Source organism: Buteo buteo, chromosome 18 (genome assembly GCF_964188355.1).
Source record: "Buteo buteo chromosome 18, bButBut1.hap1.1, whole genome shotgun sequence".
Taxonomy (NCBI): domain Eukaryota; kingdom Metazoa; phylum Chordata; class Aves; order Accipitriformes; family Accipitridae; genus Buteo; species Buteo buteo.
The window spans coordinates 4,005,731-4,033,655 of record NC_134188.1 but is presented as its reverse complement, the minus strand read 5'-3'; the positions used below and the strand labels follow the sequence as shown (position 1 = coordinate 4,033,655).

Below are 27,925 nucleotides of genomic sequence, written 5' to 3'. Positions count from 1 at the left end.
TTACAAATCTTGTCCTATGCTTTAAATCTGTGAAGTTTCCAGGTTCTCAGGTGTGTACAACCCTTGGGGCATAGAAAAGAAAGAGGTGTAACTCATTAAGCAGCTGAGTTACTTTCAACTCACTGCACAACTGTTCTGTGCTAAGTGAGAGTTTTAAGCCTTTTTATGACTCTTGTGCACAGGAACACAAAGCAATGGCCTGTCACAAACTGTGAAAGAGGGCAACACTTACACCAGAAATACAGAAAACAGGTAAACCCAACAAGTCAGGAGATACCAGTAAAATGAACTTTATTTTAAAGCTCATTAAAAAGCTTCACAATAACACTAACAGAATTAGCATTTCCTTCATTTTATGTACCCCACATGAAAAATGTATTGTTTAGCAAGAGATGAAACGTAAGCGTTTCTGCATGCTACTAACACATTTCACCATCTTATTATCTGATAAGTGCTTTGTACTGCAATAATCAAAAACCTTAGAACAGACGGATTTCTTCTGGAAAGTCCTTATGAACGGGACAGACACTGGCTTTTTACTGACATACCCAATAGATGTCCAGACAAAAGAAAACTACCTTGGAATCTACAAATGCCTACGAAGGTTTTGATTACAACCTTTTGAAGGAGCAGTATATTTCAGAGCAAGGGCTTCTTTTCATCTTTAGTGATGCAAATGGTTAAATACTGCACAGAAGCTTAGTATGAACTCACAATTCCACAGGAATCTGAAAGTTACCAAGGCAATTTTCCTTTTAGGATAGTCATGACCAACACTATTACTATTCTTCCTCCCATAACACAACATATCCCAGACAAGTCTTAAGAAAAAAATATAAATAGTTCCCAGAACAATGCATTCCCACCCCCCCATCACATACAACGGCAAAAATATCTTCTGTCATGGGATGAAATAACTTGCTGCAAGTGCAGTGGTTTAGTCCAAGTCCATGCTAATGGTGTTTTGATCACTTGGATGACATTCGCCATTTTGTTGAGGCATTTCAGAATTTTTCTCGTCTTCTCCCATGTCTTCAGGTTTAAAATCACTCCGTTCATTTAATGGGTTTTCTTCCTTAGGAGAGTCAACTTTTGGTTTTGGTTGTGTCACAACAGGCTCACAGACATTGTTTAGCTCCTAAAAGAAAGGGAAAAGATGTGGTCAGAGTCTATATTAAGGACCACCAGCTTCACTAGTGTGAAGAGTCCTATGCCAAAAAGACTGTTTGAAACTTGCTTCTGTATTTGTTTCCCAAGTCCAAACTGACAAGTACTTATTGTACTCTGAAATAAATTAATTGGGCTACTTTCTGAAGTTCTGTGGGCAAAGTTCTTCAACTTAATATTTTCGATTTCACATGGGGTTTTTTCCAAGACTATTTTGTGCCTACAAGTAACACCAAAAGACTGAAAGACATAAAATGTCAATAAGCTCCACAGAATTGTATACAGTATAGTACAGCTCCTCTGCTTTCTACTGAATCTCTTCCTGTCCATACTTTCTAACTACCTTTTAAGAACACTGGAGCAGCAGGATGAAATTAGGGGAGAGAGAGGGGGACAGATATCAGTCTAGCTTTAGCACCAGCCTCTAAAATTAGTTTCTTATGGTACTTACCTGTAGCTTTGCCTTAATTTCACTGGAATGCACAGCCGGATCCTGATCTAAGCTCTTCTTAGCCTGTGCACTCACAGCATTATTCATCCACTCTACCACTTCACTAACACACTTCTCTACTTTCATCATTTCCATTTCATCAATATGGATGTATTTCTCATCCTGCCCAAATACAAATGTTTTGTATTAGTTAATAATGTCAAATTTTCTGTCATCAAGTTATGCCAAAAAGACTACCCCAATTATTTACAACTTATAACCTTTACTGATTTTCAAAATAAATAGAAGTTGGCAACAAGCCAGATCTGTTACAGCAAGAGACAACAATAAATACAGATATCAAAATAAAGCTTCTTTTGCCCAATAATTAAACAAGAAATCTAGTTCACAGAGGGAACAGAGGCTTCACAAACAGGTCACAAAAAATATAACATTCTTAACAGGTCTAATAAAAAAACCCATCCCCTTCCTTCTGGAGGGTCTTACATGGGCTCAAGGTAGTTTAGACTGTGATTCTGCTGTACAAAGACAGGGAAAGGATCAGAGTTGTTAGGAGCATTCCCTACAATGCCACAGTTACACAATCAACTGATATCAGGAGCAGGACCTACCCAGCAACACAAGCCATGATTTTAGTCAAGAATTCTAAATACGGATTCAAGTCTTAAATGCACTATTTCCAATGATGCTAATAATTTCAAGACTGTGTAATACTACTGAATAACTTCCCTTAATGACAATTTTGTGATCTATAGCTGTTAAGACATAATTGTTTCTGACGCAAGTCTCAATCTCAAAACTGAATTAGCTTGAGTGTTGTGAGTTTCCCTATTAAAAGTCATTAAGCTGAAAATTTACCACTTGAGTTTCAAAAGCAGGAATTCTTATTAAGAAAGTAATCTTCAAATACCAGTGACAAAAAAACCCCAACCCAAACATCCATATATAATAAAGCTGGATGTTTTAGTTTATCCTGAGTAGCTTTACATTAATGCTTCTCACCATGGCACAGTTCTTGTTCCCAAAAGAACCGGAAGAGCAGCACACTTCTAAAAAAAGTCAGATTGGCCTTTAAAAGGTCAAGAATCAGACCACACTCTAACCCTCACTCTTTATAAGAATGTTCTTTTTGGCCTGAAAACATCCAGAAGTATCAAGTGACTGAAGATATGACACACTGTGCAAGGTTTTTTGAGTACTGGGAAACATTTGCGGTGCTAAATTTGTGACCTATATATCAGTAGATTGCAGCTCATCTGAGAGTCAATTTGAAGCCTCTGCCAGCTGGTGAGCCTCAGTGAAACACTATGTGGTAAAAAGAAACGTACTTCAAGGCCACTTACTTTATTCCTGAATTCCCCAGCTATTGTAGCATAATACTGGAGCCTGTGTCCCAATTCTTCTAACAGTTTTGGTCGTTCTTCTGCTTCTTGATAGCGCGTTTCAATTGGAGTACCTAATTTCTAGAAAAAGCATTTCCTGTGTGTTATGTGATTCACTAACATTCATTAACACTGTTGTGTGGTAGTCTAGAAATTTTGCATTTTGGGCATACGAACAGACCTACCTTTAAATCCTCTAATTTGTCTACATACACCTGCTTAGCTTCATCCTCACCCTCTTCATACAGCCAGCCTTCTGTCTCCGTTAGAAGTGCAGAGAATCCCTGCAGATCCTATGTGTCAATATAATTCAACATGTGAAACATCAAAATACACACCAATTGACTATGTTGGTCTTGCAGTAACAGGACACTGGTAAATACATACATTAATTCTTAGTCTCCTACATAAAAATTACTTTTCTACTACAGCTTTTGCTTAATTAAGTCACTTAAACCACACCAGCTTCTGAGCTGAGAAACACACACATCTACAACACCAGCAGCATTTACAGCCTTTCATCCTTGATTAGGCCAATGCTTGGGGTGCAGCTTTAATTCATGTTTTTGGTTATGGATGCAGCAACACAGCTTCCCTTTCTAGTCACCAACTTCATTTTGAAACAAATCTTTACTCCGTTTGTGACAAAATTTATTTTCAGGGATATATACTATTTGCTAAGCCTGAACCTAATTCCAGATCAGTCCCAGCCATTATTCAAATGAGTTACGGTTTTCAGCTATTTCCAGGGTGGCTATGAGAAAGCTTGACCAAGGAATACAAAATAGATACTTGGTATCAGCATTTTCAGAGAAGCTCCTGAAACCACAACCTACCTTTTCACAAACAAACTTTTCATATGGTCCAGACAACTTGTCCCTGAACTCATACACATACTCCTCCACTGCATTCTTGGCATCATTTCTTTCTTTCTCCAGTTTATCTTGCATAATCATCTTTCCCTGTATAACCATAGAAATATTTGAATTAAAAAATACCTATGTTCAAACAGCATTCTACAAAGCACAGCTCCTGTAAACACAGTAATCTCCCAGAGGCCTTGGTTAACGTAACTGTTGGAATTCTCATTGCTACGCACCTGAAGAAATGGGTTGCACTTCTCTAGATTACAACAGCTTAAACAAATCTCTGATGTCACTCCATGGATCAGTGCTCTGATACTATTGCTATAAACAAGACTTCAATCTTTCTTATTAACATTTGTCAATTATGTGTTAAAGTTGGACTGTACATTAGCTCACTGTAAATTATTTGAGTCCACATTCCAGGGTTACAGTAAAAGGTCAAAGGTTGCCTTAAAAAAGCAGATGAATGGTTAATAACTGCAATCAAGACAGCAGTCTAAACCACATTAACTCACCTCTGTTTCAATATACATATTGAGGAGTTCTTTTCCTAACTCCCAAACCAAGTTAGCTTCAATAGGTAGGTCCACGTTCTTCACTTTTATCTTGGGTTTTTTAGCTTCTGGGGGCTGATCACCTTTCTTCTCATTTGTCTGAGTTGGAGAAAAGAAAAACAGGATAATTTTCCTGACTGCCTTCTGATGAAGTAGCACTATAATGAAAGAAACATTCACAGGAAGAACATGCAGAGATTTTATCTGTTCTTTCAGAATCTTCAATATATAATTGAGGCACTTTCCTTTCAGGGATTCCACCTCTTATCCTAGTCTCCTTACAGTCTAATTGATGGAAAGTAAGTACTGAGCTACAGGGAGGACATTTCTCAGATATATGTTGTATTTGCAGGTTTTCCAGAAGTGCCCATCTACAGCTTAGCACTTCACCAGTGATGCTGACAGTGGTAAGATTTTAACCTAAACCACTTCTCATCTTATACAGATGAAAGAGCACACTACTAGCAATATCGGGTAGGCATATGTTTTTCACAAAGATTATTTCCTATTATGTTCGTGAATTCCTGATCCCAACTTCTCTCAGCAGGCCTAATAAGCTTAGCCTCTAACAGCTGTTAAAAAATTGAAATGTCTGCAACCCGAACAAATTAGCTGTACAACACTGCATAAAGACAGAGCAGTGGTAAAGAGAGACTTCTTGCATGAATTCTTTTGCAAACTCCGTATGAAAATCGAGACATACGCATTATTTTTCACAATAGAAAAGGTATAAAAATGAAAAGGTTCCGAGCACCAAGTTCCTTACTTTTTCCTGGAATATGTTACCATTTAAAAAGCCACCATTATAGAGCATAACATTTTCAACATAGTTAAAGGGTCACTCACTTTCTTGACATCTGGGATTTTGTTTTCTTCAGAGGGAGGTTCTGATGAAGGGGGAGGCTGTGATGTTTGCTGACCATCAGTTTGTACCTGGGACTGTGTTCCAGCCTCACTGTTCTCTTGCTGGATATTTTTCTGTAATGAAAGCCCAGGCACAAAGGATGTAGAAGGCATGTGCACTTGTATTTAGTAATAGTTATAGGGCACTTCACTTCTGATGCACATACTGTACAGAGTGCCCTACAAAGCATTCTGTGCACACGCAGAAACACACACGCTTTAACTAACGGAGATACAGACTAGTGCAAGTTCAGAAGGACTTGTGAAAATGCTACCAGTGCCAGGCTTGCAGCATAATACTCATGTGCATGTGTGTGCACGCTACCACCTTCTCTCACAAGAAGTGGCTTTTAAGCTATTGAGTCATAGCTTAAGTTTTTTCCCCCTCAGAAAACTATTAGAACATCAAATACACCGTAAGTGCTGCATTATTCCCGTGTTCCCCTCCCCTTCAATGCTGTAGAAAACAATCCAGCTTTCCTTTTCACAAAAAGTTTGAAAAAACTTTACTAATATGAAAGATTACACGCAAATCCTTTTACACAGAGAGCATGGATGACTAATAATCCAAACCAAGTTTTGCTATTTGGAACAGTCTGATAACTATGGCAGCTGTAAGCAACCCCACCCTCAAGAAACCCACCTGCTGCTATTTGGCACTTTGCTCAATAATTGATTTTGAAATCCACACACTTTCAAGCTACCACAAATTTTCTCCTGTTCTTATGAAGACATATTTCCTGACAGCTATGCACATCTCAAAATTAACCTCACTTTGCTGTCTTCCTTTTCTTCCAGAGCATGTAACAGCAAAACACTTTCCTCAGTAAAGGACATTCACACATAAGAAAGGTCAACTTACATCACTTGAGTTTTCAATAGGCCTCTGGTCCTGAGATTCCACTTCAGTCTCAACATTGACATCTTCACTCTCTTCACTTTTAACTGGTTCTACCATGGACGCAGTGGACACACTGAAAATGCCGTGAGTATTAACACGGACTTTCACTTTAACTTTAGACTTCTCTCCATCTTTCTGGGCTGCCACATTCTGGATAATATACCTACCTAAAAACCAAAAGAATCAATACTCACACAGTGGAATTAAATAGGTAACATTACAGAGCCAGGAAAACACCTCCCTTTTTCATAGGGGACACATTTTCTAAATATTTGGTGAAGCCTCTGTGCTCATCTCATGGTCCCCAAAATGAAATGAATACCAAAAAAACCAACAAAACCACCACAAAAAAACAGCACCATGCTGCTTTTCAGCCAACTTTACCTTACAAAAAGGAAGAATGTTTACTTTTGTCATCTAGGGTAGGTTCTCCTGCTGCTAGTAATACAGAGTAAATACAAAAAGCGAAAGCTCACTTCCCCTTACTTGTGCTATCTGTGATGCTATAGTGGGATGAAAGAAAACTACACAAAGACTTAGTCTAAGGCCAATGTTAAGTAGTATGTCTTTTTAATAAAGTTACTGCCCAACATAGAAACACTATTCCTAGAAGTCTTCTTTTCAGCTTGTGACATCCATGTAAGTCTAAGTCTGCCATTACCTTTTACTCTAGGACAGAATGCAATTGTTTTCTAACTCCTGTAGTACCTGAAACAAGCATTGTGAAACTAAGAAACAGACAGACAACTAGTTTAGCAGTGAATGAAGAATCAGATCTCCCTGACATTAAAAGCAGACGTATTTTTCCTGCCTACTACATGATTATATGTAAATCACCAGAACGGTGACCTGGAGATTATGACACTTGTATAGCTGCAAAGTACAAGTTCACCGATTTCATCACAGGCTGGATACACACACACACACACGCACGCCATTCCTTCATTAATAGATCTAAACCACATGCATACAAGCTTTTACCTACTTACTTCACAGGCTAAAGAATGTAATCCCCCCTCTCTTATCCAATAATGCTAGAGCTGAGACTACCAGAAGAGAGGACAGGTCACATCAGAACTACTTACTCACCCATTAGGACTACTAACAATTCTGTTCTGAGCAGAGTTAATCAGTGAGTGCGTTGAAACCAGTCTGATTTTCAGTTCTGTTCTTACCAGTTTACGGAACAGCAGTTAAACATCTTATTTGTTCAAGCCATACAAATTGAACACTCACAGATCCCACTATCAGTCTTTATGGTAAGAGCTAACATGAAAGGAAGTCTGCTGTTCCTGTAACTACAAAATAATGTGCTGGTTTCCAAGACATACAGTATTTGCACTTTGTGACTTTCAGTGAAACAACATATAATTTGCTTCAAAGTAGAGAAAATAACTGATGTTTCCTATTGGGCTAATAGTTTTTGGTAACTTTGTAGTGCCTTAGGTATTAGCTGAAATATTGGTAAATCAGATGGGAGATGTTTTTGCTCTATATATTCTCCCACCCATTTCAAGAATATTTATAAAGCTTATCTTTAACACTACAGTTCTGGTGATACTGTATTTTAAGTGCATTGTTAACTAACAGGACAGCTGTATTGTCAAATAGTTAACCAAGATTAGTCGTTTCTTCTACCACTCTGGAAAAAAGTTGAGTTTTCTAACAAAACCAAGCAATTACTTGACAGCTAGTAATAGCTTTATCTTAATTTTACATGCAAACATACAACATTTAATTGCATGCTTAGAACTCAAGAGCAATTATTTAATTGGTCTGTCTTTACAATCACAATCTTTTTCTAACCACATTGTAAACTCTTTGTGTCAACACTGTCAATGCTGTAATTTGTCAAAAAGGATGAAAGAACTGATTAAAAATGTCACCTAGACAATTGCAATCAATACTGTAGTCTTGTAGCTGCCATTATTTCAGGCTGCCTTGATTAAAACTTATTCAGCACTATGTCAAACCCCGAAAGTATAGGAAAAAACAACAACTAGTTACTCAAGACACGTTGAAGTTTTTTATATGCAGGAGATATTTCTCAAGTATTCCTAGCTTGCTTTAGTGATAAGCAGAAAAGAAGATTAAAAAAAGTTAAGAAGTTATCTTTTACAGTGAGAGTCCCATTCTAGCCCTGGGCATTCAGCTACAGTTTCCCCTAATTTCTTCAAAAGACTGAAGCAACTTTAGAAACTAGAAAAATAGAAGATCCAAATTCAGTTACCTATGGAATGGGAGAAATTAAAATTGAGTCCTTCAGACACAAAAACCTAAATGTATACATCATATAACCATACTGTAACACACCACAGTTACAGAACCAATTTAAAACCGAACCGTGTGAGACAACACTATTTCCAGGACAATGACTTACCAATTTTTGACTCAGGATATGGGACTCCATTAGGATCAGAATAAAAAGCTTCTAACTCAAATGGACCTTTTCTGTAGAATGTAAGAACCTTAGAGAAAGGTGCTGCATGATTTCTGCTGAAGACCTCATGAACCCTAGAATTAAAGAGAAAAATACCACTTTTAGCAGAAAGGCTTTGATCTAGGGTCAGAAATCTTCAGAGAAACATCACCATGTTTTGACACATTTGCCCTTCTGAGCAATTCCAAGAAAGATACTTCACTAGTGTACCGTAAGGAAAAAAATTATTGTGTACTGTAATGGGAAATTGTCCTATTCCACTAATTTTTGAGTCTCAAAAGCAAATAAGTTTAGATGTAGGTGGCAATTCAGTGACAGACTATCAGCAGAACTCCAAAATTTGTTTCCTGCAAAGACATTATTCTGAGCTTGGAATAGCATAATTTAAATCATAATTTGCACCGTTCCTCGGTTAGTCTCAAAAGGCTAATTATAGTCCTGTTAATTCCTTTATCATTTACTTTCTGTGGCTCAGTTGAGAACCCTGACACCAGATTATTATTCATTCCTTGATATGACAGAAAGACAACCAGCTTTATTTTATGTTCTTCCTCCAGGGTCTGTCCGCTGTTATGCCAGTCTGATTCTAATTTCCATCTAAGTTTTGTCTCCTAACTATGGAAGGATCTCATCTAATAACCTAAATGTAAAAAAATAAGAGCTTCACCTAGAATGTGAACCTGCAGGTTGCCCTCAGAAGTATGTGACAGAACAATTAAGTTCTGCATCTCCACACAAGACAGACAAAAAAGGAAAGGCTGAATTACAAAGAACATGAGAAAGGTATGAACAGGTCCCTCAAACTCTAAACTTTCCAAAAGCTAAACTCAGACCTCTTTACATCCTAGACAGCAACTGCATTTCCCACAGGCATGGCATAGTTAATAGCAGAAAGGTCAGAGTCTTAAGACACTGCAACTGCAAGAAATTTCTTACAAAACCCTAAGAATTGAATCCTTGCTTCTGTTTTCAGCCAAACAGCATCCATGTAAGCTCACAATATTAGCATAATGCATAATGTTCCTACTAAAACAAGAATCCAGATAGGTGTTAGGAACACCCTGAGTAAAAAAAAGCCAGAAAGGAAAGTGGGATCAGGATCCAGTAGTTATTCTAGTTCCTTTTGTATTCCAAAACCTGACAACCAGTAAGGGCAATGCAACACAAGATACTGGTTGGTAGCTCATTCAATCACAATTTTTTTTAATCATTATTTTAACATATGAGGAGTTACAGTTAAAATTTCAATGCATGCCTTTACACAGTCTCCACTATCAGCCATCTCTGGTACATGGCCTACAGGTTTTCTGCATCAGAATGCCAAGATCTTAATTTAAATGCAACCAAGAACATTATGCTTGAATTATGAAGGCCAAAAGCTTCACAAAAATGTAGTTTGAGCTACCTACCCTTCAGTGTCCTCTGCTTCTGTGTTCCACAACAGAGATATTGGGAATGGTGTAGCATCTGTCACAGAGAATTCTCTAACTTTAAAAGCTGGAGAAAGAATTGCACACTAAACAAAAAAGAGACATGCATTAAAGGTGGTTAACTGCTCTACTCCACCTGCCCCCAAGACAGCTAAACATCTTTAAACAAGAAAGAGAACTGTATTACTTTACTAAAACAGAGCTAGGCAAATCACTTGATTTCAATGGAGTATAGTAAGAAAACAGAAGTTTCATACAGAAGTGTTTATACTCTTTCAGTTAGCAGCACTTTTGGCCTTATTCTTACTGTAGCTTGTGAAAAAAGGTAACAGTCTAAACCAGGAATGTAAAGAATGGCAGTGCTGCATTACTTAGTCCTAAAAGAAGTGGTGTTTATCTTACAAATCCTGCTTCCTTCCCTGGAGACAACTGATTGCTAGTGATGGAAAGCAATTAGAGAGATGGGGTAAAGAAACAAGTCAAAGAAGAGAGGGCAAGATAAGAGAATAAGTAAAGGAGAAAAGGAAGAAGGGAGAATGAGTTGTTTGCTTGTAAAATATAGTTCAGTAGTTGGAAACTGTAAAAATTGGGGGGAAATAGAATAAAAGTCTGTTTCACATTGATGGAAAATTGGATACCAGAAAATGCAAGCTTACAGTGTTTTGGGCGTACTTCTCATTAACTTTGCTGATTAAAAATGTCTCTTCCCTCAGCTTGACAGCAACTTAAATTTTTCTCATTAAAGATCCCTAGATCCTGTTTCTTTTGAAGAGTGGACTGCTTACAGAATACACCCAGCATCAGCACCTTCAGTAAAGTACTGCACCACAAAGGAGTGCTCTGGACTTTTTAAAATAGCATTGTCCCATAGAAAGACCCGGTGAACATGCATGTTCCTTTGCATACTTAAAAATGGACCACTTCTGCCATTTCTCATAACTGCTTGGCTAATTCTTCACATAAGTACTCTCAAGAAATTTAACTTTTAAGTTTATCAAGCGTTGCCAGAACTATACCTGCAGAGCACAGCCCCTAGCTATAGCTTCATCTGCATTCAGCGTTGTACTGACATCCTTGCCAAAGAATTTAGCAATCCTCTCTTTGACAGCAGGAATGCGGGTTGCTCCTCCCACAATCTCTACAGCAGTTACGTCTTCCACTTTCAGTTGTGTTTGTTCCATTAATGAAAGCAGAGGCATCTCTATCCTTTGCAGCAGGTCAGCACACAATTCTTCAAATTGTGACCTAAGGAAGGAAATGGAATTAACCAAAGAATGCCTGTCCCACCACTAAGACTTCCTGGTATTCCTGTTTCCAAACTGATGCTGACCAGGCTTGTTAACTACACTGCAAGGAGACTTAAAGCTAAACCCCTGTGAGTAGGCTGAAGCGACAACCATACATAAGGTAGTACATGAACAGCTGCTTACCGATTTTCCTATGCTGCTATCAATGTAGTTAAATAAGATAAAAGTATTGTTTGGGCAGGTGCTATATTATTTCCCTACAGCAGAGGTTACAGATAAGAATACAAGAAAACACTAATATTTCCTTTACAATGAAAAACTGTTGCCTAAATACTGGAGGGAAGAAAAAAACCCCACCACTCTTAGCAGTAGTTACAGGACTAACAGTGACTACAAATTAAGTTGTGCCTGTGAATGTGTGCAAAAGAGAGACAGACACACACAGACTTCATTTCGACTTGGGCCATAATCAAGTCATCCCCCATAAGCACCATATCTGTCCTCCATTTCTCTGCCAATATCCAGAGTACAGTAAGAACAGAAAAAAAAGGAACAAAGCTTCAATTGTTGCTATCTTAAGAGCAGTATGGGATTTAGGTTGCCTAAAATACGCAGGAGACCTACATATGCAGCCAACCCCCCTGGGTCTGGTTTGCATGCATCAATCCATGGTTTTAAGACCGTGTCATTCTACAAAAAGAATCCAAGCTTCTTATGCATGCATTATTACACTGAAACATTGCTCAGGTAGCTGAACATTACATTTCACAGCCTTAGTTATTTTAGTATTACAAAAATGCCATAGCTATTCAGCACTCACGCTTAATTTTAGCCCAGTAAGTTTCTTTCAAATATGGAAAGAAACACTTGTTTAAGAAATATGGCCACCAAAGCAACTGCCTGTCTTGTACAGCACTCACCTGTTCATTTTTCCAGATACATCAGTATCATTCATGAAACACTCAATATTTAGGGGAATGTCTGTGCTATTTGAACTCATTAGTTTCTTCAGTTTCTCACATTCCTGATACAGACGAAGAAGAGCTCGAACTTTTGCTTTCGGATCCAGCTTATACTTTGATTTTATTTCTGCACAAAAGTAATCTACTAGCTTTCCATCAAAGTTTCTTCCACCTAGGAAAGGGTCAAATGCTGTGCCAAGTACCTGGTTTGAAAGAACACAATTATTTAATCTTACACTTAAGTAAAAATCAAATGGAATAGCAGCCTTCCAATACCAGCAAGCCTTTGCTTCAAAAAAGGTTGGGGACAAGTCAGCCTATTTTCCAATGCACAGGCTTAAGTACTTCAACCAACCACATCAGCCAAAAATTGCTCTTCACTTTTACAGTGGAGATAAGACTAAATAACTCTGTGACAATCCTAAACATTCACAATTTTAATCCACACACATGTTCATTTAGATAAAACAAACTAAATGACAGCAGTTGTAAATCTTACATTGGTGTATTGCAATGAATTTACAGCCTCCATTTGAAACCATCCTAATGAAATGAAGGACACTGATAAGAATCTTCACTTTTTGACTCACTGCCATCTCCCATACATTAAGTTATTTCAGAATTTTAAAAACAAGGCAGGTTTATAGTCTATGTGATTCTAATGTCTCATAAACCCTTTTATTTTCATTTCATCTTACTACCTTCAGTTTACTCTTGTTGAATGCACAGGCTGATACTTGAAATGCAGAATGTCCCATATCAACAAACACAACTATCCGTGGCTTCTCTTCAGGAGCTGGAAGGTCTTGTTTATAAATCCCATAATTCAGAGCCACTGCAAAACAAGTGTCAGATATTACTAATGCAATCTCTAGTAAGTCTCCAATTACATGCCACCACATCCCTGTGAATATTAAGCTATCGATTGAAGAGCAGCAAGACAAATCCAGACATACACCTATGCAAGGTCTTACCTACGGGGAAGCTTTATTCCATTAATACATGTTGTAGGACCTGAGAAGAAAAACAACCTCCCTCGGTCATTCTCTCTATGTGTCGAAGCATGCAAAACTAAGAAGCAACAACCCTGTTTGGGGGTTTTCTACTCTAATCTCTTTATTAACAACTTTTTTTTTTTGCTTTGCATAGTTATCAAAAACACAGACCATCTTTACAACAAAACCCAAACCCAGTTTTGTATTTATAAGGAGTATCTCCCAGGCATGAAGGTTTTGCCCGAGAATAGTAAAAATGGTCAGCAGAGGCTGCAGAAGGGAAGAATCTCAGCCTATACAGAGTATCAGGCAGGGACAGTTCACGTGCTCTGAAGAGCAATGTTTTATAGTCACACCAACATTCTCTCACTTTAGGAGAAACAGACACTGACTCCCTCTCTCACATCAAAAGCAGTAGTTCCAGACCATCTGGAACAAGGACAGCCAAGTTTCCCACTGATCAGAGACTTGAAATTTATGGATTCTAGTATCTAATAAAGTTCCCCTGCAGTTGGTACACTCATTCTCATCTGTGTGGATTCTTTGGGGTCTGTGAAAACACAATATCAGCAGTCATTAATCCCTCCCACAAGCAGTTATTAAGAGGTGGTTAATTAAAAACAGGAACTCTATTTCACAACATGTATCTGTTATAGCCCCAAGATCTAGATTTGACTGAAATTGTGTTTTAGTTTGTTCATTCACATAACATTCCTATTTCTGAGCAGACTGAACACATTGCCCTTGTTTCCAAGCTAAAAATAAATTTATGAACAGAACTTGTGAAACTTTATGAAAGTCACAGCAGAATCTGCCTTTTCTTAACAAAGAAAACAAAAAACAAAAAACCAACCCCCTGCCCCAAAAAACCCAAACAAACAAAAAAGCCCCAAACAAAACCACAAACAATTTTTCTTTTCTGCCCTACTATACCTCAGGACCCCTACCCCAAAGATACAATCAAAGATTCTTACATTTAAAATATCAGAAAAACTTGGACAGTACTCATTAGCCTTGCAAGGTAAGGAAAATTAGAAATGCTATGTGCTACACCGTAAAGAAGGGCTGCTGGTGCGATCAAGGGGATGAAAGAGCTACCTGCTTTTCCAGGGACTGTTCATCCCAATGGCAAAGCTTCCAAAGACCCTGGCTAAAAAGTCCTGAAAAGCAATCAAGGTTCTTGCAGGGCCAAAGACTGGCCTGAGCTGTTCTGCCAAACAAACAAAAAGGAAGTGACAAAGCCTTTAGTTGGCTTATAACACCCCATCGTGAGAGGTCATCTCTGAATCAGGTGTGAAGGATTACTTTTGCTTCAATACAGAAAGGGGTTGGAAAGGTACTGTTTTGACTGGTAAGGTTGGAAAACACTCCCCCTCTCGCCCTTTTTTTTTTTTTTTTTTTTTAAGAGTACTAAGCCAACTTTTTTTTCCTTTATGAATACAAAGTTTCTTCACAAACATTTTGAAAATGGAATTTGAAGGTTAAAAATAGAGGGCTGGATATTTGTACTTCCTCCTCCTCTCTCCACAGTCACCCTAGAGATGTACAAGCCCTGTAACTCAAGAAGCCAGGCATGTGGGACAAAGTGTACCTACTGTGGGGTCCACACTTACCCAGCTCAAGAATTCATGCTGCCACACACTCTCTGTGGCTCTCTTTGCTATATAAACAAAGAATTAAGCTAAAGCTAGACGACAAAAACATGCACCTATGGCTTTTGCAATGATCCTGTCAGACTTGCTCTTCGTTAGGTGCAAATATATAGCATTCAATGTAAAGAGCATAATACTGATGAAACAACTGTGTTTACTAGAAATTCTATGCATTACCATGTAAATACTCATCCAAAACCGATTCTGGAAAAACATTTTAAGATACCACTCCATCAGTGCGTACTTAAGATTGCTTTACTCCTTAAAAAATATAAAATAAAATATAAAATTCAAAAGCATGAATCCAGCTGGTGTGCACCAAACTTGCTTGCATGGAACATTCTCCCAAAGTGAACTCTTCCTTACTTATCTAACTAATGTGGGCAGTAGGAACAGAAAAGTAATTGTCTTCTTGTACAGAACTCCACTTCCCAATTCTTTTCCCAGGAAACAAGTGCTAGTCATTATGCCATTTAAAAACATGCAACAAATGCTCTCTCACAAAACACAAACAGAAAAATGCAGGAAGACAGGTTAAGAATGCTTGTTTTAAGAAAGACCAAATAAACTCCTCATTCTGCCAATGTGTTTTTAGAGTTCCAAACAGATTAGCAAAGGAGATTAATTGCCTTTTGTGTGTGTGTGTTTCAAAACCGCAGTTACACTGACAAAAGCCTTGGAAATCACAAAGTGTTTGATGCTTAATCAAGAAACTTCCTTTAAGAGTGCCTAAATCCCACAACTGCATCATGAGGTTTCTTCCATGAAATCTGGACAGTAAACTAAATGGACAAGTAGTCTAGGCACATGACTCCTAAGTACGTACTCAGGGAGATAACTATCACTAAAGCTTCATCTCTTCTACCCCTTCACACAGAAGACATTAAAATGAGACTGTAAATCAAGAGAAGAGCAACAAATTTTTAGAACGTGTCTCATTTCTGATTTTTCAAGTCAGCCTTCTTTCTTAGAGTAACTAAATGCACCCTCTATCACACCTTTCATTTGCAGAAATTGCTATTTTACTCTACTTACCTGCTGTCATATCATTCATTAATCTAAGACAATTTAATCCAACGATCTGAGCTGCATCCAGAAGGGACCTCCTTTCAGCATCTGTGAAAAATGATGGAACCTGAAGAAAACAGGTGAGAATGGAAAGTTAATTCCAGAAAATGAGATATCACATTGTTTATTTGAAAATATTCATTTAAAAATTGTATCTGTCCCTCCTCTTTGAGGAACACACTTGCTCACTGCAAGTCTCTTAATATGCAACTACTGTACTGAATCAAGACTTCAAATATCCTATTCAATCACACTGAGCTGGAATTAAATGAGCACACGCTAGCATCAAACAAATGAGTTAGTTGTATACAAATGCTAGGAACCTTACTTACTGGTGCAAGATATGAAACTGGGTATTATTGAGACAGAGACATGGAATAATCTTAATCAGAATTAGTATATATACTCCTGTCCAAGAAAGTAAAGGGCAGGGGGGAGAAGTACAGCAATATTACAGATGAGAGATGCAAAGAAATAAGGGATAACGAATAAAGAGAATTTGTTTTGGCCAAAATTACTTTGGGCAAGAAGTGGTAAGAAATACTGAAGGAATATATTGTTGAAAATTTGCTACACATCTCTAGCATTGGCATTGGACAGTGACCTCTGACGTCCTCAGGGACAGAAACTACATCATTAGAAGACACTAACTTTGCAAGTATCAACTGGAGAACAAATTCTTCTAATAACAGAACTAAATATTCCTAGATACAACATGAGACAGACTTGTTCAAAGAGTCATTGAGTACACAGAGGCAGATGTTATTTTATACTCAGGCTTTGCAATGGAATGACTGTTCTTCATCTGAGGTCATTTTCTGTGCAGTCATAAATTGAAAAAAAAAATTAACTTACTGAGAGGATGAACATAAACAGGACAGAAACTAAAGTTTTCAGCTGCCAGAGGGCAAACTTTGATAAACAAAGGCACCTTTAATGAGTAATTAGTGCGCCTAGTCATAGAAACAAGCTGCAGAAGGGTATAAATCAGATCCCAGAAGTGTTCTGGGTCCAAAAGTTCAGATATCTCCAAGAGAATGAATTCATGAATAGGGTCAGGGTCTAGAATACAGAAGCAGCCCTGGGATTTCTTTAAGTCAGAAGCTCTCAAGCTAGTTAGGATTAATCCTTTTGTAAGTGCTTATGCAGTGTTCTTTTTCACTCTACATGAATAGAAACAAAATGCCCTCAATAGTTGAAGTTAAAGACATAATGTTCCTGTACACTACAATTACTTACAGAAATAACACAGTCTGTTACTGGCTTTTTCAGGTTACTCTCTGCAGTCTCCTTTAATTTAGTCAATAACATAGCTGAAATCTGTTCTACACTGAAGATATGCTCCTCATCCATGTACATGACCTGGATAGAAGAAATACATAAAATAATTACATTATTTCAACGGGAGGAAAAATTACTTACATTCAATGATTTTTGATATACTGCTGACTAATAATACTTCATCAATCATGACATGCTTAATTATTTCATTACAGGACTCACTAAGGCACCAGTTCAAGGTATGGAGAAAAGCAGCAAACCAAATGCACAGCCCTAAGCTAGGGTCTTCATTAGTGAAGCAGCATTGTTTGCTACACCAGCAAGGCTTCATTATCAGTATTTTTATATACTTCTGAAAATGAACACAATGTTATTAACTGCATCTATTGTAGGAAAAGCTGACATTGTATTAGCAAACTCCTTGAAATGTAAGCAAGAGTCAAACCTGCAATGTGGTACAAACTGGTTTTGAACATCTGTTTCAATTAACTTGTATCAGGCAGTCCACTAAAGACAAACATGTCACATTTATAGCAATTATTCTAAAGAAGAATTCCCTACTACTTTACAAGGAATTTGTGACCACATAATTAGACTGTTGCAATGCGTTCCACACAAGAGTGGCAAAAAGGTTAACACTTTGCAGTAAAACCATATGACCTCATAATTATCTTAGCAGTTTTTCTGCCAGGACATTTGAGCTGGATGTGTAATTTGCCAACAGGGAAGCTCATATTTCAGCAATTATTCACAAATAAACCTTAATTTGATAGTTAATATCCACTATTTAAAGATGAAGCTGTCTATTCATACAGAGCTCTTTAACAGAAAGGTTAAAGAAAACCTTTAGGGTAATTAAATGAAACCCATATTTTCATGACTACGTGCTGAAATGTAAACTTTTAAATGTAGCTCTAAAACCCAAAAAGATACACTGCAAATTTACCTTTACTCCAACTCCACCATTCTTCATAGGAACCAAATCATAGCTCAACTTTTCTTTTTCCTTCTGAACAAAAGGATCATTAAATGCACGGCCATGGAATCTCTTGAAGTTAGATACTGTGTTGTGGGCATGAGTAATTTGCTGTAAAGAAATACAGGATATTTAGAAATCCACTCTTGATTGACCTGCAATGTTCGGTGCTGTTCTGTGTGCCCCCAAGCATCAGTCAAGTTTTAAGACAACTGCTCACTCACTTGTCACATCTCTTTCTGTAACACCTGTAATTGCTATCTGGTACTTTCTATTAGCTCATTACTACAGAAGATTATATGAGTCAGTGACATAGATACTTACAGACCATTATACGTTAAGTATTATAAGGATTATACAAGTATCTCTAAAAACTTGAAGCAATCAGGTGAGCAGTAACAGGATCTATAGCACCTACTACTTTAGTCACCCAATTTGGACAGAATTCAAACAATTAAAGATAGGAGCCAGCTTCACAACAAGTAGCTGCACTGCTTGTAAACTGGCCCTCCAATCCCAGCCACCTCACCTTCAGCTGTTCACTTTAAACCCCAGTACATTAAGTGCAAACAACTGTTCCTGCAGTGACTAAGCTTCATGCTGATAAGTCTCCCCACACACTTCGATAATTTTTTTTTCCTCTGAGATACTTTTAAACCACTTCATTTCCCTGTTCATGTTCACCTAACAGCCATTCAAATTCTTGCACCAGACTAAAGAAGGACAGGAGTGCACAGACAACAGCAGGAAACATGAGACTCTCTTGTGGTAACGATGTCAGCTTAAAGTATATGCTCAACTACAGAGCAAGCTCCCCACAGAACCAACTGACCAAGAAAAGCATTCTTTATCAGCAACGCAATGCAGAACAGGAATTAGACAACTAGACCAGCCTAAGAGATATACGGCAAGTATCTCGGGGTAGAATGAATCCTATTCTATTGGAGAGAAACTATAAAAGCGCATTGTTCTCTCCAGAAGAGATTTAGGCAGGCACCAACATATTGTATGTTAACAACTCAAATGACAAGCATGCCGAGGAAGTTTTCTAGCATTCACTTCCCTCAAAGGGAAAGCATCAGTTTCTTATTGCCTGCAAAATTTTCCATCATGGAATTGAAGAATCTGAGCTACATCTTATATTAGAAAGCTATGCAAGTATGACAGTTCTCCAACAGAAAAGCTCCCTTACAAAGCAGCAGGCCATACCCGTAGTATTAAACAGTAACTTTCAGAAATCTCTCTATGTGGAGAAAGAGATGTCACACCTGAATTCCCTACCAGGATTCATCCTTGGTTTATTCTAACCACCAAACAGTGCTCAGAGGTTATTAGTAAGAGCATGAGTTAGTACAGGCCAAAAATCAGACCAGGAACTATTCCAGTACTTTAATGCAAGAGAGTATTTAGGTTCTGTGTTCAAGACAGTTTTCCAGGATGGTTTCAGTTATTTGTATAGCCATAACTTCAGAGTACTTGAATGCTACGTAATTCACAGCTCTATTGGTGAAGAACATAGAAGCAAAAATTATTACCATGCAGCAGGCAGAGAAGCACAAACACTCTGGTAGCTTTTACAGCCTAATTTAGAATTAACCTCAGAGCCTTTTCTAAGAGAATAATCTTAAGATATTTTTAGAGTAATTGTATGCCATTAGGTCTGTAGCATGTTTTAATATCTTCCTGCTTAGTCACAATTAAGAACGGTGAGAATTATGGTCTGTTAAGTAGCATACTGTTCTCATCTCCAATGCTACCAGACTTAACTAAAGGAAACAGAAATTCTCTGAAAATTCACTCCAACAGCAGCTCCTCAAGTGTTAAAGTAAGAGAGCACCTCTGAGTATTACAAGCTCTCTCACACATAAACACATTGTTGAAGTCATCAGTCAAAAACTGTTGTGTTCTCCCCCCCTTCTTGTTTTGGAGTTATTTTGTTGGTGTGGTAGGTTTCTGTTTTGCTTTTTTTAAACTAAGAAACTCATTCAAATGAAAGGGATCATTTTACTCCTTAAGTAGCTACTACACCCCAGGACACTGAAAATATAACTCTCAGTTGTCTGTGTCAAGAAACTTGCCCATTTACAAAAGAAAGACATTTTACATCTCAGGTGGTCAGCCACACTAGACCACTTACAGCAAGAGAAATTAATGCTCTTGACATCTTTTATCATTTTAAGTACCACGTTCCTTTTTTTTTTTCTTTTGGCAAAAATATCTAGTTTCAACTGCTAGGACAACCAAGCATGAAAGACTCACTATAGTAAGTCTGAAGGCAACTGAAGTCACAGGTGTTCATCACTGCAAATACATGCTTTTTAACGCAATTCAAGAGACAAAATCTACTTCACTTTTAGCTTGCTTCACATCGTTTACTGGAATAATCCAACAATACTGAAACACACTTGAGAGTACATGGGATTCATATCACTTGCTGTTTTGAATAACAACTCATTTCTGCACACTGATGAATCATACTAGTTCCCCAACTTGACACAGTAGAAGCAGTCAAATAAACAAAAGCAATGCTAAAATGAGATTTAAGGAAAAACCACAAACACACATATATTTACTTTATTACTCCAAATGTTAACCTGTAACTGAAAGTGTATGTGTGCTTATGAACATGTAACCTATTCGTATTTCCTTGGTTGTTCAAAATTAAGAGAGAAGCTATTACAGTGGGGGAAAAACTCTCCTTTATTCCTCTCTCCATGGAAACCCACTGCAGTCCTTTTACTACACCAGAGATCTTCTGCACAGGCCAGCAGAGGCTGCACGCTTGGTCTCCACCAGCAGCAGTTATGTAACAACCTACAATGCAATACCTAAGGATTTATTTAACCATTACGTTTAGTTATTCTAAGATTTGTCAGAATTAAGCTCTCCTAAATTGAAAATACTACTTGGATGAAGAAAACATTCGATCTTTCAGAGCACCTCAATCAAAAAAACCAAACTGAGGACTTACACCTTCAAAACCACAGGCATTTACCGTTCAGTGAAACCAAAGGTAGCAAGGTGCCTAAATAGCTTCAAGAATCTGAGCTGAGACTCTCCCTTTGCATCTAATTTTAAGAAACTATACACAGCATTTAAAAGGTTTTCCAATAAGTGCAAGGAAAACCCTACATACAACCATTAGGAAAAGAAGCCTGATGGCCGTGAGTTGTCAGAAAAGGAACACGTTCAACTGGAAAATATTACCATTAATGAAAGAGAGAGCAGTAACATTCTAGCAATAACATCCTGTATTTCTCTGAAGAAAGCATAGCAGAATAGTGCAGCATTTCTAAAATAAAAGGCTTGACAAGGAAAATGAAGTTGTTTCATTTTAACTACAGCGAGCCAACTCTCTTTACACCCACTGGGACCTGAACGGTTTGCACTGGCCGATTTACTGTTACGCACAAATGCCAGGAAACGACCTACCCGACCTACCTGGTTTTTAGCCGAGACACCAATAGCTCTGTTTTTGGATCCAAACGAAACCACCGATCTGAAAGAACCAACAGGCTAATTAACTCAGTACTGACAATAAACGCGACCGAGGACCGTCACAGATACGTTTTCTACCATTGCAAATAAAACACCCCAAGTCTTTCTGTTGAAGTGGCACTCTTCCAGCTTGTGGTAAAACACTGTAAGACGGCTCTTATCCGTCTTAAGGGCTTGGCTCGAATCCAGGACTTTTCACAACGGTTCATCCAGTTAAACACGATGATGGCAATTAAGAGCTCCCATTCCCGACTGCACCCTACCCGTCCGCGTTCGGCTGCTCGTTAACTTTACAACTAACTCCCGCTTTGAGCCTGAACCTTTCTACACCTGACCTCAGGCTAAAGGAGAACCGTTCTGGGGCAGTTTTAAGAGTCCGCCCGACCCCAGAGAGAGAGAGAAAAAAAAAATAAATAAGAGAGCGTGCGTGTGTGTGTCCCATTTAAACCGGCCTGCCCCGTCTGGCAGCTGCCGGCTTTCCCAGCCTGTCGCCCAATTAGCCGAGCAGCCCCCCCACCGCGGGCTGGCCTCCGTTTCCATCTCGGTGACCGCAGGACCCGCTCAGGACCCTCGGTCTCGGGGACGGGGGGGACACGACAGGGGGGACGGAGGAGGGGACACACACACACACACACGCCGCCGTGCCCGCCCTCCCCGCAGCCTCTCCGGGGGTCCCCGACCGGCCCCCCACAGCGGACACCCCCTTCCCCCCCCCCCCAGAGCCTTCCAGCACTTTTCAGCTCGGGCCCTCCGCCGGCCACTGCCCGGCTCCTACCTGCCCTCCACGGCCCGGGAGGGACCCCGCCGCCCCCCCCCCCCCCGCCGCCTCCGTTCTCCTCACTCACGGCGTGCACCGGTCGCTGAACTCGTTGGCGACGGTCTCGATGCCGCCGGCCCGCGCCACGGCGATGTAGCAGCTCTGGAAGCCCAGGTCAAACCCCACCACGGCCATGATCCCGCCGCAACGGGGAGAGCGGGGGGGGAAGGGAAGGCTCCCACCCTACCCCGGCTAACGATCCCGGCGCTGCGGCCGCCGGCCCCGGTACCGCGCCCGCGGCGGCTCGGTGCGCAGGCGGGAAGGGAGGGGAGCCGGCGCCGCCGCTTTAAATATGACAATGAGACGAAGTTTCCAGAAACTGCGGCAACCACTCACCGGCTCCACGTGCGGCTTCCGCTTCCGCCTTCGGTGGCGTTCTCGAACAATTCCTACCAATCGGCGGCGCCGAGGAGCGGTGACGCGGCGGGTGGGCGGGCCGTTCTCATGGCGACGGCGGACGCCGCCGCAACACTCGCGAAAGGGGAAGAAGGCGGGGCGGGGAGGCGCGGGGCGGGGCCAGGCGGGAAGGGGCGGGGCCGAGCGGGGAAGTGCGGTGGGAGGGTGGGCGGCGTCTCGCGCGCGCGGGCGGGCGGGCGGGCGGTTGGCGGCCGTTAAACGGCTTCTGCGCGCGCGCGGCGGGCAGCGGGCCCTGGGGCCGTCCCCTCAGCGCTCTCCCCGCGTCCCCTCAGCGCTCTCCCCGCGTCCCCTCAGCGCTCTCCCCGCGTCCCCTCAGCGCTCTCCCCGCGTCCCCTCAGCGCTCTCCCCGCGTCCCCTCAGCGCTCTCCCCGCGTCCCCTCGCCTTTTCCCTTCCCTTTTCCCTTCCCAGCCCCTTCTCCTCGCCGCCTCCCCTTCGTTCCTCGGTTCGGCTTGCCCGGGAGCGGTCGCGGGAGCCGGGCGGTGCGGGCAGCCCGGTGGTTTATAAGCGCTGCAAATGGCGGTCCGCTTCTGCTGGCCTTTGGTTTTGCCCGGGTTTAGCCGGAGGTGGTGGAGGGAGGAAGGGCTGCCAGCCGTGGAGGCCTGGGTGGATCGGCTCGGGAGGCGCTGGGCCTGCCGGCCACGGAGCGAGCACGGCGGTGGGGGCTGTGTGAGGAAACTGTTGGGGTGCAGGTGAAGTGCAGCGGTGCTCGGCTGTCCCAGTGTGTGACTCGGCTCTGCTGCTCAGGGAACTTTGTATTTTGCTGAGCCTGTGGGGGGGGGAGAATGGGAGACAAGTGGCTATCTGTGACAATATCCTCACTCTAATAAACTGGGAAACCTCTCTGTAGAGTCGGCTATCATGTTGTGCAGGTGTCTCCCAGCTATGCTGTTGGGGTGCTCTTAGGGCTAGCAAAAAGTAACAGCACAGGTTAAATATATTAATGTAACGGATCACTTGCTCTTCATAAGAGAACTTTTGTGTCCAGTGCCATAATCCACTATAATATTAATCTAGCTGTTTGTTCAGGACCCCATCCCTTTCTACAGGCCGGCCTTAGCCTCCTGCATTCCATATGGAGGCATGGCAGTTACACAGATCTTGATTTTGGTTGACGGGTACATCTGTTAGATGCTGCCCTTCTGGTCCAGGCTGTTGTGAAGGGTGTGGAGAGATGGTAGCGTTCAGAGTCCTGAGTGTCCCTGTGTGGAAGAGGCAAAAATGTCAGTATTTTTCCCCTATTCCCTTTCTAGATACTGTGCTGCAGCAATCTTTCCTCTGCTAAAGCTTCGCGTCAGAGTTGAGTAACATTCAGCTCTGTGTTGGATCTTGACTCCTCCTGAGTATATATGGGGAGGAACTGGTCCCCTAAAATAATGCTTGTGGGTTCCAGAGGAGCCACATAGCTGAAAAATCCATTGAGACCGTTGCGTGACTAGCTGAGGATGCAACTTTTATCTTCAGAATAAGCTGACAAGTTGGCCAAACACTTAAGGTGTGCGTTGATGAAGTTTCCTGTCCCTACTTGACGTGGTAAATATTCCTGATAATGCACTTCCAATTTTAAATGAGGAGGTAGACTTCTTCAAAGTATTTAGGTGCTTAAATATCCTGCTTTCTCTTGGGTGATACAGAAATGCTCAAAATACTTCTGCCACCTTCATGAGCGTCCAAAGTCCTTGCATCCTGGGTAATACTTCTCTAAAGCTTGAAGGTGGAAATCCATTCCCTTTATTACCAGTTCATTTGCATGTCAGCCATCGCCCTATCTGACAAGAAGCTGGGTGCCTAGTATTTTCAGTGATTGTTTAGAAAATTCTGTTGTGGCAAATGATGAACATACAGCATACCTGCTAGTTTAAGTGTCACTGTAGATGATAAAAGTAGATACCAAACAGCCCTTTTGCTTTTTCTCCTTTGTTGTAAATTGTTTATCCTTGAATAGAAATAAGAAAAACTTGACTGTTTGCTCAGATTTGCAGCTGGGCTCTAAAGGGAGAAAACTGTTATGCTCAGCAGTGAATTTGGAAGTTACTCTGCTGGCACCATCTGCCTGATGGTGCAGTACAGTGTTGTGCAGTGCAGTGGTTGAGCTATGGCTTCCGTGAACTGGGATCCCAGTATAGGAATGAAGTTTTTCTTACTTGGCCTAGAACAGAAGTGCATTGTGATAGTGACTTGCTATCTGTGAGGTGAATTCCCACTGTGGAACTGTAAGTGGTGTTGGGAGGAGTAGGGGGAAGATAAGAATGGCTGAGGAAAGTAGTAGTGGTAAGATGCTTGCTCAAGATGGTCCCTAAGGCTGGGCCTGGGGCAGCTGAAACAGGGGTGAGGGCCATTCTCAAAGGGTAGCCGGTGCTGCGTGTTGCCAGCATTCTGTAGGCTGGAAACCCTGTGGTGGTGGACGAAGCCCACGTACCACCAGGAAGTGCTCTGTGGAGGAACAAATTTGACGCTTATGACATGAATAATAACCCCCTGTTTTTCATCACTGATGAAAGCCAACAAATACAAGATCAAGGAGCCATCAAGAAATGATATGACTAAGATCAGCTAAGGTTGACATGCTGGTGAGGCCTGACAGTGAGAAGACTCACATCTGTCTGGCTACACTGATGCTCTGGATAGAGCCAGCAGGATTGGTATCACTGAAACTGTGATTTACCAAGGGCTGTAGAGATGAGATGATAAACGTTATTTTAAAAGTCAAGAAAACCCCCATTAAAACACTTGGTTCTTTCTTCCAATGATGTAAAGACTCTGGGTGCCTCTCCTTCCTGAACTAGAGATAGGAAGGTTTACATAAGGACAGTTAACTGTCTGGGGTGGGGGGGGCAGGGACACACTGTAAGTAACTTCTGCTGTGGTTTACTTGTGTTGGAAAGCTTGTGACTTTAGGAACTGAGAATAACCGCTGTGCTGCCCTCCCCTTTGGTTGTCACGCCAGCCTTCAGTGGATGGCCGTGTGGATAGACATGCTGGCCTGTTGCAGAATTTCTGTTAACGTTCTCCTTGGTACCTGTCAGGTAGTCTGGGATCTTAATGCTGCTGGAAAGGGAAGAGGAAGGTTCTGCTGTTCCTGCTTTCTCATTGTTCAGTGGGATGTTGGATTCTTACACAGGGATGCTCTTTTTCAACCTTTGTGTTTTTGCAATGCACCAACTATTGCAGCTTCTTACCAGAATATAATGATTGATTCATGTTTTTCAACTTTTTAAGGTGGCATTGCACAGTTAGTGTGAGTGTTGCTCAGTCTACCCAAATATCCTATCTACTTAGGTGTTTAGCTTATTGTAAATAAGGAGAGGGTTTGGTGACAAAAAAGTATCTGTTGTGGATTTTCATTTATTCCTCAGCATGTGCAAGGTATTGAGCTATGTAGGTGCTCTTATTGTCTGTGACAGTTAAGGGCTTCTTTAAACATGTCCACATTCTGACTTGGAGAAAAGAGGAATCTGGCCTTCATCAATGCAGGTGATGCTTTAAAAAGGTAGCTGGTTAGGCCTTTAAAGAATTATTTTCACATTTAGTACTGGATGTTCTACACTGTGGCCTCTACCAGAGCATTAATAAGGGTGTTAAGAAACTGAATTTGACATAGGAACAGGAGTTACCTCATCTGTTATACCAGTCCTAATGTTGGTAAAGTGTCATGGGGTGTGGAGGTAGAATGACATTAGTGTCTACACAGGTAATATTACCATTATAAAACATGACCTAAGTGACCTAAAGCTAATGTCCCTGTGGAAGGCCGCACATCAGAGAACATAATGTAGGAATCTGTTGAGTACTTAGGATTTCTGCTATGTTGCCAGGGGCCCAAACAGAGATGTACAGGAGGTTTACTAGGACACTAGAGGCAGCGTTCTTTGTACATAGTCTTCACATTTTATTTAAAACAGGAAACAGGAAAGCCCATCCTGGCATAAGCAGGCAACGTCTAAACATTGCATTGCACTAAATAGGTCTCTGCATCATTTCTCTGGGGAGTTTATTTATGTTCTCACTTTCCATTTGTGGGTTGAGCTGCATTCCAGCCCATGCTATCATTCTAATCTATTTGGAGGTTGCCTATGCCAGCTTTACTGCAGGTGGCTCTTATGATAGTGCATGGTAGACATGCTGGTCAATCTAAGCTTCTGCACCATTTCTGCCTCTCATTGTTTGAGAAGGCCTTTAATGCAAACCTAATGCGATTAGGGTTCATTTGTTCTTGGGTTCCAGGCTAAGTTTTAAAGGGTGTTTGAGATCATTGCTTACTCCAAAGAAAGACTGATGTTCCTATCAAGTCATGGTTCTCTGGAAATATGAATTAATTCAATAGATAGCTCCAGTAGTCTCACCCTTGCTGTACAGTGCTGTACTGCAGCTCTTTTTTTACACTGATTTTCATACCACTATGTTACCACTGTATGACATTTATTATTATTATGTATATAAACATTTTGTAAATCGAGTGAAAACGAGGATAGTAATAAAGAAAGTAGTATGAAATGCCAAATGTTTATTCAACTATATGAAGCAATAGCTAACATATTATGCTTGTAAAATAGTTACCTATTTTCATTTGGCCTTTTTTTTGTCTTTTCTGTATAGGAACTGTTGATGATAATGTTCTATATTATTCTGTTTGTTAATACCTTGGTCCATATACTTATCCTGGAGAAAGAAAGAAAGAATGAAGAGGATATGTCACCAATGCAGTAGTGTAAGCCGTCTGAAGCATAGCAACCAAAGGGTACTGCTTTCTAAAGGTTTGAAATCCGAGCTGTACTGTTCAGAGCATCCCTACTGTGGGGAATACCCACTTCAAACAACGTGCACAGCCTCTTAGGTAAGGCAAATAAACTTCACATAATAGATTCTTGCATGCTTCCTGACAAAAGCCTCAGCACTTGGCAAATTCTAATGTGACTCTTC

General features: G+C 40.6%; 1 protein-coding gene across 2 annotated transcripts; it reads right to left on the bottom strand.

Annotated features, from left to right (window-relative positions):
• Window positions 1–266: 266 nt before the first annotated feature.
• HSPH1 (heat shock protein family H (Hsp110) member 1) lies at window positions 267–22,899 on the bottom strand. 2 transcript variants are annotated; one of them, XM_075050637.1, is made up of 18 exons: window positions 22,619–22,897; window positions 21,717–21,774; window positions 18,246–18,386; window positions 17,258–17,380; window positions 15,986–16,085; window positions 13,005–13,138; window positions 12,262–12,506; window positions 11,111–11,339; window positions 10,074–10,180; window positions 8,605–8,738; window positions 6,186–6,391; window positions 5,267–5,398; window positions 4,382–4,519; window positions 3,837–3,962; window positions 3,186–3,293; window positions 2,962–3,081; window positions 1,619–1,780; window positions 267–1,138 (listed from the first exon to the last, which is right to left on the bottom strand). In XM_075050637.1, the coding sequence occupies exons 1-18, from the start codon at window positions 22,723–22,725 to the stop codon at window positions 938–940; spliced, it is 2,571 nt and encodes an 856-aa protein (XP_074906738.1). In that variant the 5' UTR covers window positions 22,726–22,897; the 3' UTR covers window positions 267–937. The 2 variants fall into 2 exon arrangements, with proteins under 2 accessions (XP_074906738.1, XP_074906739.1); XM_075050638.1 differs by lacking the exon at window positions 5,267–5,398 and having other exon boundaries at window positions 22,619–22,899.
• Window positions 22,900–27,925: the final 5,026 nt, after the last annotated feature.